Below are 19683 nucleotides of genomic sequence, written 5' to 3'. Positions count from 1 at the left end.
GTGAATTTTTGACTAGCTATGAAAAAATTATTCAAGAGTGTAACCGATAGATTTTTTGTTTCTGTAGACCTTTAATATTGATGTACGGCAGTTACATTGGGCAGAATATATAGAGAACTACTGCATGGGAACTAAGAAATATGTATTGAATGAAGAAATGTCTGGCCTCCCTGCAGCTAGAAAACATCTGAACAAGTAAGTTTTTTACATCGGCTTGATTTCATCTTGTCTTCTTTATGAAACATTACACACAATTTTGTTTTGTTTTGTTTTTTTTGGTAAGCTGGTATATTGAATGAAAGATATTGCTAGTGTAATATATTGCATTTAGGAAAAGTGCTTACCTTTGGACTGAAACTATGGGAGTTTTAATTTGGCCTATGATTGTTGAAACTTACTATCAATTTATTCTGTTCCTTAGCCCTAATTTCAGGTGGGAATTTAGTTTTGAAAATCACTATTATCTTTTCTTAACCAACTGAGCCACCCAGGCGCCCACTATTATCTTTTCTTATATTACTACTGAAGAAGTAAAGATTTTAGAAAATGAAAATGTATTTTAAACTAGAGGTAATTTTAAAAAATAAACGAGGTAATATATTTGAAGGGTTTTTTGTTTGTTTGTTTGTTTGTTTTTTGCCCTAGTCAAATACATCTTTGGAAGGGGAAAAGAGATAAAATAATAACATCATTCAGCATAGAATTTTTTCTTTGTTTATAAAACCAGAGTTATAATTATTTCCTTAGTCTCATTATAAACATAATATATACTCATTGTTTTAAAAAACCCCAGACAACACAGGAAAAATCATTGTTATCCCATAATTCAGAGATGCAGTTAATTTCAGTAGTAACCTCTTTCATTTGTAGTGTTTTTATAATACAATTTTTATAACAGTTTTTAAGACCGTCACATCATTCTTCTTATACCTCCAACTTGTATGAGGCTTTTGCAGGGCAACTAGTTGTATAGTTGAGGAAAGTGAAGGTTAGGGAAGTTGTGTTTGCCCAGGTCATATGTATTAGGTGACAAAGGAAACTAGAATACTTATCTTTGACTCCTAATTCAAAGGTCTTTGGTTTTTTTATATCGTTTGTGTATTATAGTCTTATCTTGGACTGCCTATTGAAGTTAATGGAATTTATGTAGCATTGTTACATATCTGAATGTTTGTGTTCTTTTCTAACACCATTAAAATTATAAAAAACGTTTTGAAACACGAGCACAATAACATTAATGTTACTCTTTGAGAATGGGAGGGTCCTCCTATATAGACTAGTCCGTGTTTCATTCACGGATGAACATTTGTCCAATTGGCTTTTGATCATGCGACTGTCACCTATAACTAAAGAAGTTCACTTGTCTGACAACTTGCTAAAGAAGTTGCTAAAGATGTTAAAACATGTTTATTTTGTCTAGAAGATGATGTATATAATGAACAAACCTTTTTAGATTAGATAGGAAGCTCCAGAAGTACAAGGGGCATGTCTGTTTTACCTACAATATACTTAGTACTGGTCACACAGAAAGATGCTCAGTAATACTTGTTGAATGAATAAATTTGCATCCCAAATATACTGTTATAAAAAACCTTTGTGTATTCATTGTTAATAGAGGTTGTGCATTGTTTGATGGACTGCATGGTCAGGTCTGACTTTTGCTAACTTTCTAAATTAAGGGCTTCTAGTTAATTTTTAAATAGGTTTCGAATTAATAATGGATTTGAAAACTGAGCATCGATCATCTGCCATCCAGCAATATTTTATTCTAGAAAGCATTGTCTGATATGTCTCTTGATTTGCTTTCCAGGTTGAGAAACATACGATATGGTTTCAATACTATCCTGGTGATCCTGATTTGGCGCATTTTTATTGCAAGATCACAAATGGCAAGAAACATCTGGTACTTTGTGGTTAGTCTGTGTTACAAGTTTCTGTCATACTTCCGAGCATCCAGCACTATGAGATACTGAAGACAAGAATTTAGCATTAGAACATCTATGCATATGGTGGTCTAAATGCACAAAATGTAAAATGTACTTAAGTCATCTCACCTTTTTTCAAGACATTAAACCATCTTAGATCAGAGTGTGGAGTAAAGTATGGTACATTTTATGTAACATTTTAATGTTTATGCTTATAAAAATCTAGTGAACACACTGTGGTTATGCCAGCTCAAATCTACAATAGCCACCAAAACCATGACTTAACATTTTGATCCCTAGGGACAAGGGGTGGGGTGAGGGTAGCAGTGGGGAAATAGGAACCCTGACCAGTATAACTGTGCAATTCTGGAACATATTAATTAAAATATGCCTTAACATTTAGTGATTTCTAACTCTAATATATAGTGCAGTGGAAAGCATTTATTTGGACAGGAATACTTAGCTAAGTTGGTAGATATTTCATTCTTCAGTGTTTGATTTTTTTCATTGGTTGAAGTGGGTTTTAGTTTTGTTAAAACTGTAGCCAAACTTATTTTCACATCATTCTGTAAGTTATTGAGTGGTCTCCAATATGAAAGACATGTTCTCAATTTCCTTTCTTTGATTAGTGGTCTGATGCACATCATTTTTGTATAAGCAATCAGTTGCTTCCATAATCAGAAGGCTGTATGTTATTCTAAAGACCCTACTGGATCTAAATAGGTTTGAGAATCCATATCAACATATGCTATGTATTTTTTGAAGGAAAATGAGAATGAATTCCATAAGACTATTAGTATCAAAAAGAATAGGAATACATTTTTCTTGTCCACACTATGACCAAATAAAAATTAGTCCTGTGAAATTTTGTTCATGTTTTGAAGTTGGAGGATTTCTTGAGACTTTGGCAAAGGGGGGTGCAGGTGGGGAGGGAGTCACTATATTTGTGCTCTCTTCCCTTTATACATTTTATTAACAGGACTTTTAAAAGGCTTGTGCAGTCTTTCCAATGAAAACTGAAAGTGCTTTATTATGGAAGAATGTATTTGCAGGTAGTCATAATAATAAGAAAATGTTCTCACATGTGTGTAAACACATACTAAACTTTTGACCTTGAGAGCTGAATTCCTTCAAGAAAAATAAAATAGTGCATAAAATAGCGTGTATAAAATTAAGTAAAGGACTTTATTTACATACCACATAAAGTAGCAAACTGTTGAATGAGTTTCAAGGTACCATTTATTTTTTCTGCATGTAGTTTTAGCTTTAGAAAGAAATGCATTATAGAAACAAGTAATAGCAAGAAAATTAATGTATATTTTAATGATACATTATTATTCCCTTTAAACCTTAATAGTAGTTAACTGTCCTTACTGTTTTAACATACATTTGGTTTAACAGATTGATCAGCATAACTCTTCTAATTTAGCTGATCAAGTTGTACTATATTTAAATCATCAACAGTATATCTTGAATGTGTTTAATGAGGTCAGTTCACAATACAAAAAGCTACATAGAACTTTGCATCTTAATTTTCTCTGTCAATTTAAATGCAATGTGTAAGAAGTTTATTTTGTTATTGTGAAAAAAACTAAATGTAAAGGAAACCACTTTCTTCCATGCAGGTGCGTAATCTTGAAAAGGAAAAATGCTTCCATGTTGAAGCCAGATTTTCTGTAGTAAAACTTTTAAACATTATTTTAAAATAAATATGTATATAAATATATATATATATATATTCTTTGAAATGATACTAAGTCTCTGGTCTAGGACCGTACCTTGTGTAAGGTGTGAGAGACCATGACAGTGTCTGAAAATGGAATAAATGATGATGCCTTTAATTTAAAGTGGCCCACTGATTAACTGTAGATGCTCTCTACATCGAGTACTCCATCTCTCCAAATACATTTCCATAATATGTTGAAAACAGGCTAACATTTGTATGATGTTTTTACTTCTGCCGAATATACGTAGAATCAGATGAATTGTCTTTGTATCTTGCAGAAGAATCAGGTGCAACTTTGCCAGGCATGTGAAGTACAGAGGGGGGTATGTCTTCTGACCTATGTCATTGTTCTTGTAATCCAACGTAAAGAAATGCTAGCTGGGACAGGTGCTGAGGCCACTGCATTAATGTTGTGTGTTTGTTTAGAATTCTGTTGTCAGAAGAAACTAATGAATAAACTAATATGTCATTTTAGAACTTAGTTCTAAAATTAATATGAAGAGTATATAGGTTGTTAATCCCCCACCAACTAGACTTTAAGCTTAACTCAAAGATTTTGGAACTCATTTTTGTTTGTGTCATTTGCTAGACATGGTTTTTAGTTATGTTTGATTTTATTTTCTACAGTATGAACTCAGTTTTTAACATGATAACCTAATTAAATTTAGTATTTCATTTAATTCATTTGATAAAGCCATATTGTAATACATTTGGGTTTTTTCCCCACTATTCACTCTTGATTCTATGCTTTTATCAATTGTGACATCATTTGTGGCTATATTGCAGTTTGACTTGGCAACATTAATACGTTTTAAAGCTCAACAAAGAAGCATGGCAATACGTTCTTTGACTAAAGAATGGTATAAACATGGTATAAAAATGGTAATAAAGCTTGGAAGCAGGGAGGAAAAAAATCTTATTTCTCCCCTTTTTTTGTGTGTGTCTGTAGGAACTGGTTCAGGGTTTTTTGCTTTTTGTTTTAAATGTAAATTGATAATCTTTTATAAGAAGTAAATAGAAGCATTATTGGGTGCCTTTGTTTGTAAACCAAAAAGTAATAAATGAATCCCTATATTTCCATTATAGTATTTATTGTATTTTTACAATAATTATCCTGAAAACTATATTGAAAATACTACCTGTCGGATAATGTGGTTAGAATTACAGGAAGCAGGGCTCACGTATACTACTTACATTTTTTTAGGTACACACTTATTACCTCTTGTATCCTAATGTTATTTAACTGAGTTTCTTACAAGCATTTTAGGGGAAGCATATGGACAGGATGAGTACCTTTCATTAAAGTATTATTTTTACGTATTGTCTGGAATGAGGTCGTTTTTCTGTTTTCTAAAAACAGTACCAGGAGAATGCCAGGGTCTCATTTAGGCTCCAGCTACTCTCCTCCACATTGAATGATACCATTTTAATTTATAGGTACACTTGTAGTAATTTATCTGTTGAGTAAGGATGAGGGAATCACTCAGTAGTAATAGAGATTAACTATAAAAAAGAAGGTATTGGGCTAGGTTCAGGTGAGTGTAAATGGCCTTCAAGAATGCTTTCCAGGCTGCCTCCGAGCCCTCACTTGAAACCATTAGCATTGATTTGCTCTACTTTGAGAAAAACTCTAAACTTTTGCATGAGAAACTAGAGACTGGAAGGTATGCTGCATAACTTGATACAGAAATGAGTTAATTAAACTTACAGTCTCTATGATAAGAGAAATATGAACTATTTTCTTATTGAATTAATGTTTTTATCTTAAAGCATTTTCTAGTCAGAGTGAATTTATCTTTTTTTTTTTTTTCTGGTGGTATGCTCTTCCATTTCTGTTACTCTTAAGATTTCTAAGCTAATCATCTGTCAATTGAGCATAGTTGTGCATAATTGTTAAATAATTCCTTTGATTTTTCTCTATTAAAGAAAAATTTGAGTAACATTAAGCTTGACCTGCTCCTTTTGCAAGTTGATGGCTCTAAAATACATTTATATAGAAAAACGTAAAGAGATAAGTATGAGTTCAGTATTTTTACTGTGGGCCTGAACTCAGGGGAATAAGGTTGTAACTGTCTTTTTCTTTTCTTTCTTTCTTCTTTTTTTTTTGCGGGGGGGGGTCACAGATCACAGACACTACCTATAATTTTATACAAGAAGAAGAGAGGCAGTGGCGTGAAGATTTTTCTGAATTCATTTAAAATATACAAATATTCATAGTTATTCTCTTTGAAATATTTACCTTAATATTCTCCACTAGATGCTTAACTTCGTTTTCATGTTACAGCTTCATGGAGTTGAATTAGGTGTCCTCCAAAAATGCTTTGGAGGGAGAATTCCATTATTTTCTGCTGGTTGTACAGAAAACCTAACACATTCTCGCTCTCTGTCTCTCATGCGTAAATCTGTGCAGAACCCTTGAGATTTTTGTGACCAAGGAATAACTAGAAAGTGTTAGGTTGAACCATATAAAAAGCTAATATTTGATCATCTTAGACCTATAAAGGTCTAAAACTTTCATGTGACTCATTCTAGTATTAGAGCCGCTTTTTTGGTTTTATTTTTTTAACATCTGAACCTAAACATACAGTTGAATGTGGTCTTATTTAAGATTTTATTTATTTATTTGACAGAGAGACACAGCGAGAGAGGGAACACAAGCAGGGGGAGTGGGAGAGGGAGAAGCAGGCCTCCCGCGGAGCAGGGAGCCCGATGCGGGGCTCGATCCCGGGAAGCCGGGATCATGACCTGAGCCGAAGGCAGACGCTTAATGACTGAGCCACCCAGGTGCCCCAAATGTGGTCTTATTTAAAATAGTCATCCTGGGAGATTGTATATTTCATCAGTACTTAAGTTTTTGACATTAAACACCTAATTTTCTGCTTATTGTTGCATCTTTTGCAGGTTCTTGTCATTTCTCCCAACTTGGGTCTTGGCTTCTTAAAAGGAAAACCAGCCCTGCACCTTTCATGTTGTAGAAACAACACTAGTAAACATTTGTTGAGCACTTGCTATGTCAGGCAGTACTCTAAAGATTTTACAGATATTCACTCATTTATGCCTTTCAGCAACGCTTTGAGGAGGGTTCCTCTATCACTTGTGTTTTATAGGTGTGGTAACCAAAGCATATGATGGTAACAGTTTACCCAGGTTACACTGGTAGTGGCAGAGCCAAGGTTTGAACTCAGGTAGTCTAGCGCTCAAGCCCCACTACACAATGCCCACCACACTATGTTGTCTTTCACTGTAGGAACACAAATGTTTCTGGACTATTCAGAGAAGTTGTCTGACAAGCTGTTGTACTAAATGTCTTTATTGGCTTTCTCATTTGAAACCCATTAGTCATCGGAATATTCAGAACTTATTATGGGTTCATGCTATGTTTTATATTGCAAATATCTGTTTATCTGTTCATACCACTCACCACACTGCAAGCTTCTCAGTGGTCTAGACCTGAATATAACACATTACTTACTTTTAGAGATTTTGTGACTTAACATAGGAAAGTAAACATAATTTTAATATAACATATAAAGAAAGAGAAGGACGAAATGCTAAAAGCACTGCTTAGTATTTCAGGGCAGAGCTCATATAAACATGACATTGAAGTTGTGGTTGTAAGTCTGATTGGGAGATACTGGGATAAGGGTACATTCCAGGTATAGAGAAGAGATTTGTAAAGGCTGGGAAGTGTGGAGCAGTGAGGGAATATTTGGGGGTTATGGGGGTTAGATGACAAAGGAAAGACGAGGCAGTTGGAGGTCAACTGAGGGCCTTTACATGGTTAGAATTAGCTATATAGGTTGTGGAATAACTCTGGTCTAAAATAAACAGTTTTCCTGGCCAAAGCACACCCAATTCCTATTAAATATCAAACGATTTTGGACTTGACCTGACCCATTACATTTCTAAATGAAATCAGTTTGAGAGGGAAAAAGTCTACTCATATAGTGTTACTAAGTATTTTTGAGAATACAAACCACGACAGAATTTAAACAACTGGTCTCTGGTTTTCAGTTATTTGTGATTATCCAGGTGAGATCTCTAGGCCAGCAGCATCTGCGTCTCCTGGGAACTCAATAGAAATGCAGCTTTCCGAACCCATCCCAGACTTAATCAGAAATGAGTGGGACCAGCAATCTGATTTAACAAGCCCCCAGGTGGTTGTGCCGTGCGTGCGTGCCGTGCGTGCGTGGGCTGAAGGTGGGGAACCGCTGGGCTCAACAGTCCGTCTTTGTGAGATACCGGCAAGGTCCAGGCAGAGTGCTGTCCTAGGATCTGGGACAAGGTCTGGAAAGTCCCACTTGAAACTAAAAATCATATATAAAACACCATGCAAAACACACAGTAATATATGGAAAAGGGTCTGGCCTGGCAGGAATAATGCTGCTGAAGTGTTCAGAGAAGTCAGCTTTGTGTGGTGGAATTATGGTTGGTTTGGCTTTTTGTCCCTATTCTCTTGTGTTTTTGAAGTTTTCTGCAATGAGCCTGAGTTTTTTGTTTTGTCTTTTTGTTTTCTTTTTTTGTTAAAGCAGTTTTTATTTTAAAGTGACTTTACAGTGCATGGAATCTGAAAAAAATAACAAAAATGTAAAAATGTGTGTTTTCTCCAGTAAGAGTCAAGGTCCATTCATTCTGGATTTTTAACTCCAGATCTTGAGGTGGAATTCTGTTTTACAATTAAGGAATGACAATTTACTAGGCAGTGATAGCCCTTGAAATTGTCCAGGTCTTTGTTACATTTTTAGTACTTGGTAGATAGGTTTATTTCTGGCGCTTCTTAGTTTCTTACTCGGTCTTTCTCTGATGTCCTTGCCATCCACGATTGTATGTCCTCTTTGTGCAGCCAAGTAATCCTAGCCCTCCAGCTAGCTTAGTTTCCCACTGTAATTCTCATTAAAGTGTTTGTATTATACATTGGTTAATTGTGAGTTTAGGGAATCAGCTCCCACAGAGACCTTTCAGCTCTTGGTCGACTGAGAAGGTATTTCTGTTCTTAAAGCTGAGTTCTAGCACCTATGCAATGGGAACCTCTCTTAACTACTGTAATGTGGTGCAGGCAGTTCAAAGTATTGCTAATTTTACAGTCTTATTTGAGGAAATCTGAAGTGATCAGGGTTCTGTTGCCTTAAGCTTTATGAAAACAGGACCTGCCCTCATTAAATTGAAAATACCTCTTCACTCTGTTTTCTGCATTTGATTGTGAGCTCTCCCATAGAAGAGGGCCTATTTTTTACATTTCCTGGCACATAGAAATGACTCAATAAACCTTTCAACTAACTGATAACGTGAAGTTTAATCTTTCCTTCTGTTAGTCACAGGATTGTTCAGCTTCCTGCTCATGTACAAGATTTTGCAATCAAGGAGACTGCTGAAAATGATGTGAAAGTTTATACCAGTAACTGTTTATTATTTATATAAAGCCTAGAGAGACTAACAAAACAGTGCAAATGTCCCAAGTTAGAAACTCCACAACTGACAGATTTTACCAAGTGTTTTATTCAGCAAGACTTTATCCACTACTGTAAAATCATGCTTAAATACTGTCTTCTAAACTCTTTAACAGCTCATAATCAAAGTAGTAACTCTGAGGACTGTATTACCTCCAGAGTCTGTCTTTACCAAGATATTTATTCAGAGAAACCTAGTTGTCTAGATGGAAGGGCAAGTTGATTCCTGGTGTGTGATGATTCCTAATGGTGAGCTTTAGATTAGAAAAGCTCTGGGTAAGCTTTATGAATACTAGCTCAGTAGAGCTAAGGCTGTTGGGAGGGTGGCCTGTGTGTACCGTCTGCCAGCACTGTAGAATGGCCTGGCCATATCATCTGCCTTCTTCCCCACTATGCCCAAATGCATCGTACAGGCCTGGGCCAGCTTTTGAGTTGTTTTCCTTTGACATAAGAGGTGTGCTCAGTGTGCTGTAAGAACTGCCCGCCCTGCTCTGATGTCTTCAACCCTCAGTTCCCTCATTGTATAATTTCAGTTTTATCTTAACTTATCATGTTAAGAGCACCCTACTACCTCTCCTGTGTTGTCAGATGCACTTGACCTGCAAGCACACTGTGTACATCCATACTCTGTTAGCTTAACAAACCATCAAATTCTAGGTCATTACAGAGCAAATGGACTGTTTCTTGAAGGAATGTCAGTACTCAGGTTCTGGATAGGATTTAGCATTTTATCCAGGGATCCTCCTTGGCACTAGGGCAGACATAAGCATCATCTCAAAAAGACACACAAAACCATCTCCCTTGGAGGAAAATAAGACAAAGGCAGATAACAGAAAACATGCAAAATTGTGATTCTTTTGCATTTTTCAGCAGATTCCACGTCCATTTCTGTACAAATACACTGATTGTTTTGTACATGAATACTCCCATATCAGCATCTCTGACATACAATTCCATGGTAACTGGAATACACAGTCACTTCTAAAATGTAGAAACTACTGTTACAACTTTTTCATGAAGACAGAGAAGCAAAGTCATATAGTGGAAAAAGCATTAATTGCATTAATTTTGCTGTGAGCCGAGGTATGATGACTGCCACCCCCTAGCTGTGTGGCCGCGAGTGTGTCATGTAGCCCTTCTGCCCCACCTTCCACAGCTATAAAATACCTACCTGGGAGCGTAGTAATAAAGTGAATATAAAGTGTTTGATACATACGAAGTGTTCAGTAACCACTCCCTCAAAATCACCATAAACATCCCAGGAATAAAACTGGAAGAATAATAGGATGAATTCTGTGAATGCAACCCAACTTACATCCTCAGATTCTACACTGTGATTTTCCCATTTCTGATGTTGCCGTCAACATTTGTTTTATCATTAACAAATACAGACTGAACATTTTTTATAAAAATCTAAGAAACCAGTTCCCTTTCCCCCTGCAATATTAATATCACTTTTATTGAGTACCCCTCTTCACTGCGGCTCTTCTCCCACCAATAGCTCTTGCTCACTGGGATGGAAGGAGGATCCTTCAAAATTTCCTCATCCAAGGACAAAATTCCCATAATCATTTCACCGAGGGCAAGATTCTTTAAAGATGGCCAGTTCCCAAATCATCCAGTTCCATGGAATTTCTGTTAGCCACACGCCTTGAGACAACTCACCCTCTTTCTCCACCCCAGTGATTTGTAGTCTGCCGATTGCCAAGCGCTTTGTCTTCCTCCTAGGGTGAGAGATTTAGAGCATGTGACCTGGGCCTAATTTGTGCGCCAAGAACATTTTGGGAGTTCCCTCCTCTTGCTCGTATTTAAGAGAGAAAACCTGAAATGCAAAACTGTCTGTTTTTTCTAATTATATAGCGTGGCTCCTAAAGTATTTCATGTTCCATTAACTCTGTAGTCCTCACACTGAAAAACGAGAAGGCACAGGAAGATCAGTGGCCTGTAATTAGAAAAAAACACCTTAAACTATCGTGAAACAAGCTCTGGAGATCACCCCACCCTCACATACGTGCGTTTATAATCTTCCTATTTGAGCCTCCATCCTCAGAATGGAAAATCTTCGGAAGAGTCTCACAACTAGAAATTGCAGGGTACGTGTGTAAGGAAATTGTTAATCACAGGTTCTTAGCTCTTGATTTGGGTCTGTGCTTCACCCGGCATTCCGTAGAGCTTTCTCACCCTTTTTCATTTTCAAAGGAGAATGTACAATGTTTCCACATTTAATTGTCAGGATTTTGGGGTTTTTTGGGGGGGGGGGTTGGCTTCATTTTTTTTTCCATTGCAGTTTAAGCCAGTACATACAGAAAATAAACCTAGTTGCCTTTTTACCTTTTTTCCCCCTTAGCTAGAACTTTCTAGTTACTCCATTTGAGTTAAGTTTCTAATTCTCACAGTCCTCACTTTGGAGTCCACCCCCCCCACCCCTACTTTGCCCCCAAGAGAAGGTTCCTGTGTATGGTGTTCTTTTGCCCCTGCAGGCCCACGCTCCTCTCTGTTCTGCAGCCGCTCTTTGCCACTGATTTCAATGCCTCCAGTCTGGTTCCTCTCTAAAGCGCACTCTTCCAGCAGCTGAATGATTTTCCTAAATCACAAATCTGTTCATGTTCACCCCTATATGTAAAACCCTATATGACTCCCCTTTTGTACACTGCCCCCAGGATCAAATCCATACTTCATAGCACAATTTCAACGGCTCATTATGATCTATCTGGACAGCTTCACATCTCTCACATTCTTCCTGTTCCTCATGCCCAAACCACTTGCTGTTCTACCAAAATTCTAATCTCTCTCTTGCCTTGATCATGATATATCCTTCTACCTGCAAAATTTTGTCTGTTCTCACCATCTTTCATCTTTCAGTGTAGGCATCAAGTCTGGATCAGGAATGCTTTCAACCGCAAATATCCAAAAACCCAGATTGCAGCTAATTTTTCTAATTTTTTGCTACCATTTATTGTCACCATCATCATTGCTGGTGTTATTTATAATAGTAAGATCAGTCTTCTAACTTATGTTCTTAAGTGATCAGTTGTTCTGATAAAACTCCATTCCACATTCTCATTCCCCTGGTCCAAACCAGGGATCACAGACAGGTATTAGCTTAGCCCATTCTGCTAATCAGTTGATAACTGATACCTGTGTTGAAAGAATTTGAGACTTGAGACGCTCAGCAGAAGAGAAAGCCTTGCATGATCATTTAGTGATGTCTGTCATGGGTGCAGAAAGCAAGCATGGTATGTGTGCAATGTATCTGCCGTCTTTTGCCAAACTTCTGCATCTCTAAGTGGCTTGGTGTTAAAAGTTTCACAGTTAGCTTGTCAGGATGGAAAAGCACAATTCTAGAATAGGAAAGCATTATGATTATTTTTTTTATTAGCATTAATAAAGTGCATTATTCCACTTTATTTTTTTTTTATTTTAAAGATTTTATATATTTATTTGACAGAGAGCACAAGCGGGGGGAGGGGGCAGGCAAAGGGAGAGGGAGAAGAAGTTTCCCTGTGAAGCAGGGAGCCTGATGCGGGTATTGAATCCAGGACCCTGGGATCATGACCTGGGCTGAAGGCAGACTCTTAACCGACTGAACCACCCGGGCGCCCAACATTATTCCACTTTAAATGATAAAACAGCCTGACTTTTCTAGGATTAAACCCAATTTAGTTGTATATTTATTATCTTTTGTTTGTATACACTACTGAATTCAGCTTTCTAGTATCTCCACTTGTCAGTCTACTTTGAATTATTGTTACACCACTTAACATGTGAGAACCTTACAAGAATATTTCCATTCACCTCCCTCCCTGACGGATTGGTTCAGGATTATATGTCAAACACTCTGGGAATTTCAAGAAATATTTGGCGGACACTGCAGGGAATTAAAGTCTCTTGAGTGAGTTAGTTGAATCTATGGGCCCCCATTTATATACACAAGCTACTGAGGACTGGGGGCACTGAGTTAATATTTTCAGTTTCCCCACACTGGCCCCCAAAATCTGAGGAGTGGACTATTCTTGTTCCTTTTTTGCTCCCTGCCCAGGCTCTGTTCTCCTTCCTGCTTCCATTCCATAGCTCTCCTGGGCCCCATTCTGAATTGAGTGAGGGCCAAGAGAGCTGTGGGCTTAGTAACCTCGCACCATCCCTGCAGCCCTCTGCAGACTGCGTCCTGCCAGGTTGCTGAAGGAAGATGCCCGTCTTCATTGCCTGTGAACTGCCTGGTCTTGGGTCCCTTTTCCTCCCTTCCATTTTCTCTTGACAGAGGAACAGGGGGATGTTGGGGAAAGAACAAAGGCCTTTAGAGTCAGATCTAGGTTCAAGGTCTGGCTCTGTCACTTGAGCACCTTAGGCAACTGATTTCCCTCTCTGAGTCTGTTTTCTCACCTGTAAAATAAGTCACTGTGAAGACGAAATGTGATCAGGTATATAATGTACCCAGGACAATGCCTGACTCAAAGTTAGCCACTTAATTAGTGCTAGCTAGCTCTTATAATCATTAACAGGTGAGCCTGGGAGCACAAGCTCTGGCCTGCTCCTGGGATGAAGACCTTCCTACAGGCCCAGAGCAGAGATTCTGACAACCCAGTGGTGCCACCTTTACTCAACCTAAATATACACAAGCGACATGAAATGCAGATTTTCTTTCACTGAGCTGGTATCCAGGTCTGGGAAGTGAATGCAATTCGGCAAATGGTTTTAAGTGCCTGTTTGTGTCAATACTTAGTCTGGAGTTTCAAAGGGACAGGCCCACTGGGAATCTGAGCAAGAGGCTGTGGGTGAGGGGAGGGACGGGGGGAAGCCTCGGGAGCACAACTAGGCATGGTATGAGCGCACTGACCACAGCTGCTCCCTCCCAGAGCCCTGCAGGGACACCTTGGCCCTACTTTATCTTTCCATCCACCTCTCTTACTCATGCTTCCCTTTCCCAACCCCAACGATCGATGACCAGTTTCTCAACGGAGCTGCTACTACCATTTCAGGGGGCACGACTGTCTTGCACATTTGTGGGCGTCTGACCTCACTGGCCTCCACTCACTGAATGCCTGTAGCCCGCACCCCGTACCATTCGTTTCCAAATGCCTCCCCGCTTCCCCAGGTGCACCAGGCACTCTTTGCACTTGCTTGTTCCTCTGCTTGGAATGTCCCTCCTCACCCCCACCTCTCCACCAAGCCCTTCAGGAACACCCAGCTCAAATGTCACATCTCTGGAAGCTCCTCCTAATTCCCTGAGGCCCCGGTCACAGCTGTGGTCCCTCCCTGTTACCCAGCAGGGATCACCACTATCAGATGGCTGTTTCGAGGTCGATTTCCTTCCTTACACTGCAGCTCCAGAAGGGCTGGACCACGTCTTAGAAGCTTTTGTGTACTTCTCGAAGTCCCTAGCATCCCGCTGGAGATGCCAAAGGCGCTTCACGCAGGGGTCCTCAGGGAAAGCCTCCCATCTTCCCTGGCAGGGGGCAGGTGGGGCGGCACTTCAAGGGACCTGGCGGGGACGCAGCCTGGCTTCCCCTGCCACCCGGTGGCAGATCCGGCGCCCGCCTTGGAGCAATGTAAGAGTGAACCTGGCTGGAATTGATCCTGACATCACAGCAAGGAGAGAGAGCTGCAGAGTGAATAGGGTGGGTTGTACGTATGGCAGGGCAAGGGATTTGTTCTCCATGGGACATTTGTCACCTTAAGGGAGCCGCTGCTTTGTGTTCATGCCAGTACAGAGATGCTGCATGGAATGCACCAAAGGAGCAGGGACTGAGGGGCCAGTTGTGAGCGGTTAGCCAGAGCTTGCGTCACTCACAGCACAGGATGGTGTAACAAGAAGGGGTTTGGGAAATCCATAAAAGTACTCCATGAGAGAAAGAGCCCATAACTTGGCACCTGCCACCAGGGGTTCCTGAGGCTACATTATAACCTTATCTGTGGAGGGTCTTGCTCTTTTCCTCAAATCTCCTGCTCATCCCTGCATATGACCTGGGAGATGCCCCCAAATGGCAGCTTCATATAGTGGAAGACAATGGAGTAAAGAAGAGGGAAGAAACTGACCACGAGCTTCTTTTCCTTCTGTGGCTTCTGCAGTGGTGGCAGACGTTATGAGGGGCCATGGCAGGCAGGAACTGAAATTTCTAGAGGACGCAAGACTAGGTGGCCTCAGCTGGGCCCTCATGCCCTGCTTTTTAATAAGGCTTTTACTTACTTCAGTGACAATCATTCATGCCATGAATATTTACTGAGCACTGAACAATAGTAGTTGCTTGGGGCCCCTGGGTGGCTCAGTCAGTTAAGCGTCTGCCTTCAGCTCAGATCATGATCCCAGGGTCCTGGGACCGAGCCCCGCATCGGGCTCCCTGTTCAATGGGGGCTCTGCTTCTCCCTCTGCCTCTGCCCCTCCATGCACATGCACACTCTGTCTCTCAGAAAAACCCAAAAAATCTTTAAAAAAAATAATAGTTGCTATGATCACTATGCTAGACTTTATTATTTGGATTAACAATTATTCTGATAACTGGTGGTAACACTATCAACTATGAGGTTAATGTTGAAGGCTCTGTAATATAGGTAATCAGAGATCTCTGTGATATGCAAAATAAATCCAGCTCGAAGCAGCAAAAATGAAAAAAGTAGTGGAGTGGATCATAAGTTAGAAATTTAGAAGTTATTGACCTCACGAACTGTTTAATACAGAAACTGAGACAATATTTTTTCATCTTTTAGATTTTTCCCTCTGCTTTTCTTTGAGTGAGAAATCACAAGCTCTCTTGCTAGAAATAGCTTCTTCTGCCAAGCTAGGGAAAATGATGTCCAGTGATCCAAACTTGTGTCTTTCCAGCAGTGTAACCAAAGGCAAGAGAGCATTGTTCTCACTAGTTTTGGCAGTAATGTTACTAGGACTCCGGTCTGAGTGACTCAGGTGCCCGCCCTTGGGAGTCGGGGATTAGGGGAAGATAAAGTGTGGCAAAATTGACATATCCAAAACACAAGGATTGGGGGAAATTTCCTTTGAGAATATTGGCAGAAATGAGATGGAGAAGCATGCCAAGAAGATGAAACCACAGCTACCACTATCCACTCACAGAAGAGGGTGTGACCAGTATTTCTTCCTTAAGGAATTCCTAACAACCTTTGTCAAATACCTCACTCAAGTCCAGATACGTTATGTATATTTAATTTTCCTAATCTTGGCTGGATATCTCTTATTTGCCCCTCCAGATATGCTCTCCACCCTTCTCCCCCACCCTGCCCTCCACCTGCTCTGTGCTCTAGGAGGCTGACTTATCTGGACGGTATCAAGAGTTCCTTTGCCTTCCAGTTGGATTTCCGGTTGCAGTTGGCTCACGGAGACAGGAAATTGGAGGGGAAGAGAAAGATGAGTTGCGATATTTACTTTCCAAACTCCCTTAATGCAAGATTACTTCAGGCTGCCCAGATCCCTCCACCAAAGGTGGTGTGGCTCTGCATACAGTAGCTCTGTCTTCAGGTTTCCGCTCACCGTCGGGCTCAGGGGTGGTGACGTCCCCACTGTTCTAGCCCAGGGTACTGTACTCTTCCTTTAGTCTTCCTACTTCCTGCACATCTTTGTACATAGTTGCTTTACTAAAATTTTCTTTTAAAGCCATTCTAATTTGAGTACACTGTTACCTGACATAAAGCCTCTCTGCAAGGTAAATGAAATTAATTGGTTGTGATTGTCTTTAAGCCACATTGACTCCTTATGGTCTCTGCTTTCTTTTCTAAGCATTCACAGGTCATTCTCTTTACCTGTTCCTTCTAGACTCTAGTAGGGAGTAAAGGTCAGGTTTGGCAGGCTGTAGTTTTGGGAACACTCTTGAAAAAATGTGGCTGCATTTGCTGGTGTCAGTTCTTTAATACCCTACCCTATGCTTTAATGTGCTCTAGAGATTTGACCTCTTCACCCTTCTAGTTTTTCAGTAGGAATAACCCGGCCCATGGCGCACCTGGGTGGCTCCGTTGGTTAAGCGTCTGACTCTTGATTTTGGCTCCGGTCGTGATCTCGGGGTTTTGAGACTGAGCCCTGCATTGGGCCCCACCCTGGGCATGGAGCCTGCTTAAGATTCTCTCTCTCCGGGAACCCTCCTACACTGTTGGTGGGAATGCAAGCTGGTGCAGCCACTCTGGAAAACAGTATGGAGGTTCCTCAAAAAGTTGAAAATAGAGCTACCCTACGACCCAGCAATTGCACTACTGGGTATTTACCCCAAAGATACAAATGTAGGGATCCGAAGGGGTACGTGCACCCTGATGTTTATAGCAGCAATGTCCACAATAGCCAAACTATGGAAAGAGCCAAGATGTCCATCGACAGCTGAATGGATAAAGAAGATGTGGTATATATATACAATGGAATATTATGCAGCCATCAAAAAACACGAAATCTTGCCATTTGTAACGACGTGGATGGAACTAGAGGGTATTATGCTAAGCGAAATAAGTCAATCAGAGAAAGACAAGAATCATATGATCTCACTGATATGAGGAATTCTTAATCTCAGGAAACAAACTGAGGGTTGCTGGAGTGGTGGGGGGTGGGAGGGATGGGGTGGCTGGGTGATAGACATTGGGGAGGGTATGTGCTATGGTGAGCACTGTGAATTGTGTGAGACTGATGAATCACAGACCTGTACCTCTGAAACAAATAATACAGTGTATGTTAAAAAAAAAAAAAAGAAGAAGATAGTAGGAAGGGAAAAATGAAGGAGGGAAAATCAGAGGGGGAGACGAACCATGAGAGACTATGGACTCTGAGAAACAAACTGAGGGTTCTAGAGGGGAGGGGGTGGGGGGATGGGTGAGCCTGGTGATGGGTATTAAAGAGGGCACGTATTGAATGGAGCACTGGGTGTTATACGCAAACAATGAATCATGGAACACTACGTCAAAAACTAATGATGGAATGTATGGTGATTAACATAACATAATAAAATTTAATTTAATTTAAAAAAAAGATTCTCTCTCTTCCTCTACCCACCCGCCCCCCCAACCCCAGCTCACGCTCTGGTGTTCATTCTCTAAAAAAAAAATAATAATAATAACCTGGGTCATGCTGTGGTAACAACTTCCAACACTGAGTGGCTTAAGATAAAAATAGGTTGATTTCTTGTTCCTGCTAAGTGTCCATCATGAGTTGGCAGAGGGCTCTGCTCATAGTGAACACTCAGGGACCCAAAATGACACCAACAGATGGTGTTGGTCATTGTGCCAGAGGGAAAGAGAGTTCTGGAGCATCTTGCATGGACAATTAAATGTTTGGCCTGAAACTGACACCAAACTTGTCACAAGGCCCCATACCTCCACATGCGTCCAAAGGGGCCAGGAAGGCTGTCCTACTGATTGCCCGGGAGGTGCCTGATTTCAGGGGTATCTCTTATCTGTCCAACTGGGGTATAAAACCTCTTGGGACAGTTGTTTTTGCATGGCTTCTTTCTAGCCTATGTCTGGACCAAGATCATGCTCAGTAATACCCACCTGAGAGGCGGCTTGTCCAACCGTGATTTTAAGAGTGAATGACATTTGAAAACAGAAAGGTGTGCTAGATGTTATGATATTTTGTCAGCAGTTGCTCAGGGTTGTGTGTGTGTGTGTGTGTTTTAATGTCAACGGAAAATACGAGTTCTTCCAATAGTAAAATCTCATATGAAAAGTAAAAAACCATGTAGAAGGGAAAATGTATCTTCTAGATGTGCCCGTTCTGCCATTAGGTTTATTTCAAAGTAAGTATACAATTTGGTTTGGAACCCACAGGATATATGGCACATATTAGGCTAATTTTTGTGGAGTGAATGAATGCGTATCATCATCTCCACATATTTACCTCGCCTCCTGTACCGGCTTTTTCTCATGTTGCCAGGCAACAGAGAACCTATGTTCACTTTAAGCAAGTGTAACATGGAGGAGCTGAGCTATGCACAATGCCAATAAGGTGAAACCCTGTGGGTTCTTACTCTAGCACAAAAACAGTAGATTCTGGGCTAGACGGCCTTTTATTGCCAGAGGACAAAGGCGTGGGTGGAGACAGGCCGTATCCACTCTCTGCTGGCTGCCCTGACCTCACCTGTGTACCTCAACTCTCCCTGGCTCTGCCAACCCGAGAGGGTAAGATATGGTTGAATTAACATCGAATCTCACATCTTGATTGCTGCGAGTCCCATCTGCTTACAAAAGAGCTCCAGGTGGTCTCAAAGTCACCCCCCAGGTATTTCTGCTTCCCTGGACTCAGGCTGAGTCCATTCATGCTTTTCCATGCCTTGATGCAGATTGGGGCCTGCAAACTATTCCGTCTCTGCTACTGGTGCCCTTGGTTTATTACCTAGCTCTGTCAGGCACAGCTGTCCTCTGTCGGTGGTGTCCTAAGCCCTCAGTGGGGAGTCAGGGGTGGTGTGACCACCCCCGCCAACTCTGAGTCACATTGGATCATCTGGCTCCTGAAACAGCACACAGGTCCTTCAAGAACAGAGTGTCCTCAGCTTCTGACTCTGTCTTCTTCCCTCTCTACCCTCACCCTGCTCCCCGCCCTAAGCTGACTCTATCCCCCACTTCCCCATCCCTACCACTTCCTGTCCTCCATTCTCCACCCCTGGTG

The 19683-nt window shown here is 40.5% G+C and overlaps 1 protein-coding gene across 2 annotated transcripts in view; it reads left to right on the top strand.

Moving 5' to 3' along the window:
- The window catches only part of FAR1 (fatty acyl-CoA reductase 1), a 62671-nt gene extending 59881 nt beyond the window's left edge, over positions 1-2790 (top strand). For both annotated transcript variants that reach the window (XM_032426897.1, XM_032426898.1), the window contains exons 11-12: positions 68-195; positions 1811-2790. In XM_032426897.1, coding sequence (XP_032282788.1) covers positions 68-195; positions 1811-1973 — 291 coding nt within the window. In that variant the 3' untranslated portion in view covers positions 1974-2790. The remainder of the gene's footprint in view (positions 1-67; positions 196-1810) is intronic.
- Positions 2791-19683: the final 16893 nt, after the last annotated feature.

The sequence above is a fragment of the Phoca vitulina genome, unplaced genomic scaffold (assembly GCF_004348235.1).
Source record: "Phoca vitulina isolate PV1807 unplaced genomic scaffold, GSC_HSeal_1.0 scaffold36, whole genome shotgun sequence".
In the NCBI taxonomy this organism is placed as follows: domain Eukaryota; kingdom Metazoa; phylum Chordata; class Mammalia; order Carnivora; family Phocidae; genus Phoca; species Phoca vitulina.
The sequence above is the reverse complement of the archived record's forward strand: the minus strand, read 5'-3'. Positions and strand labels throughout refer to the sequence as shown.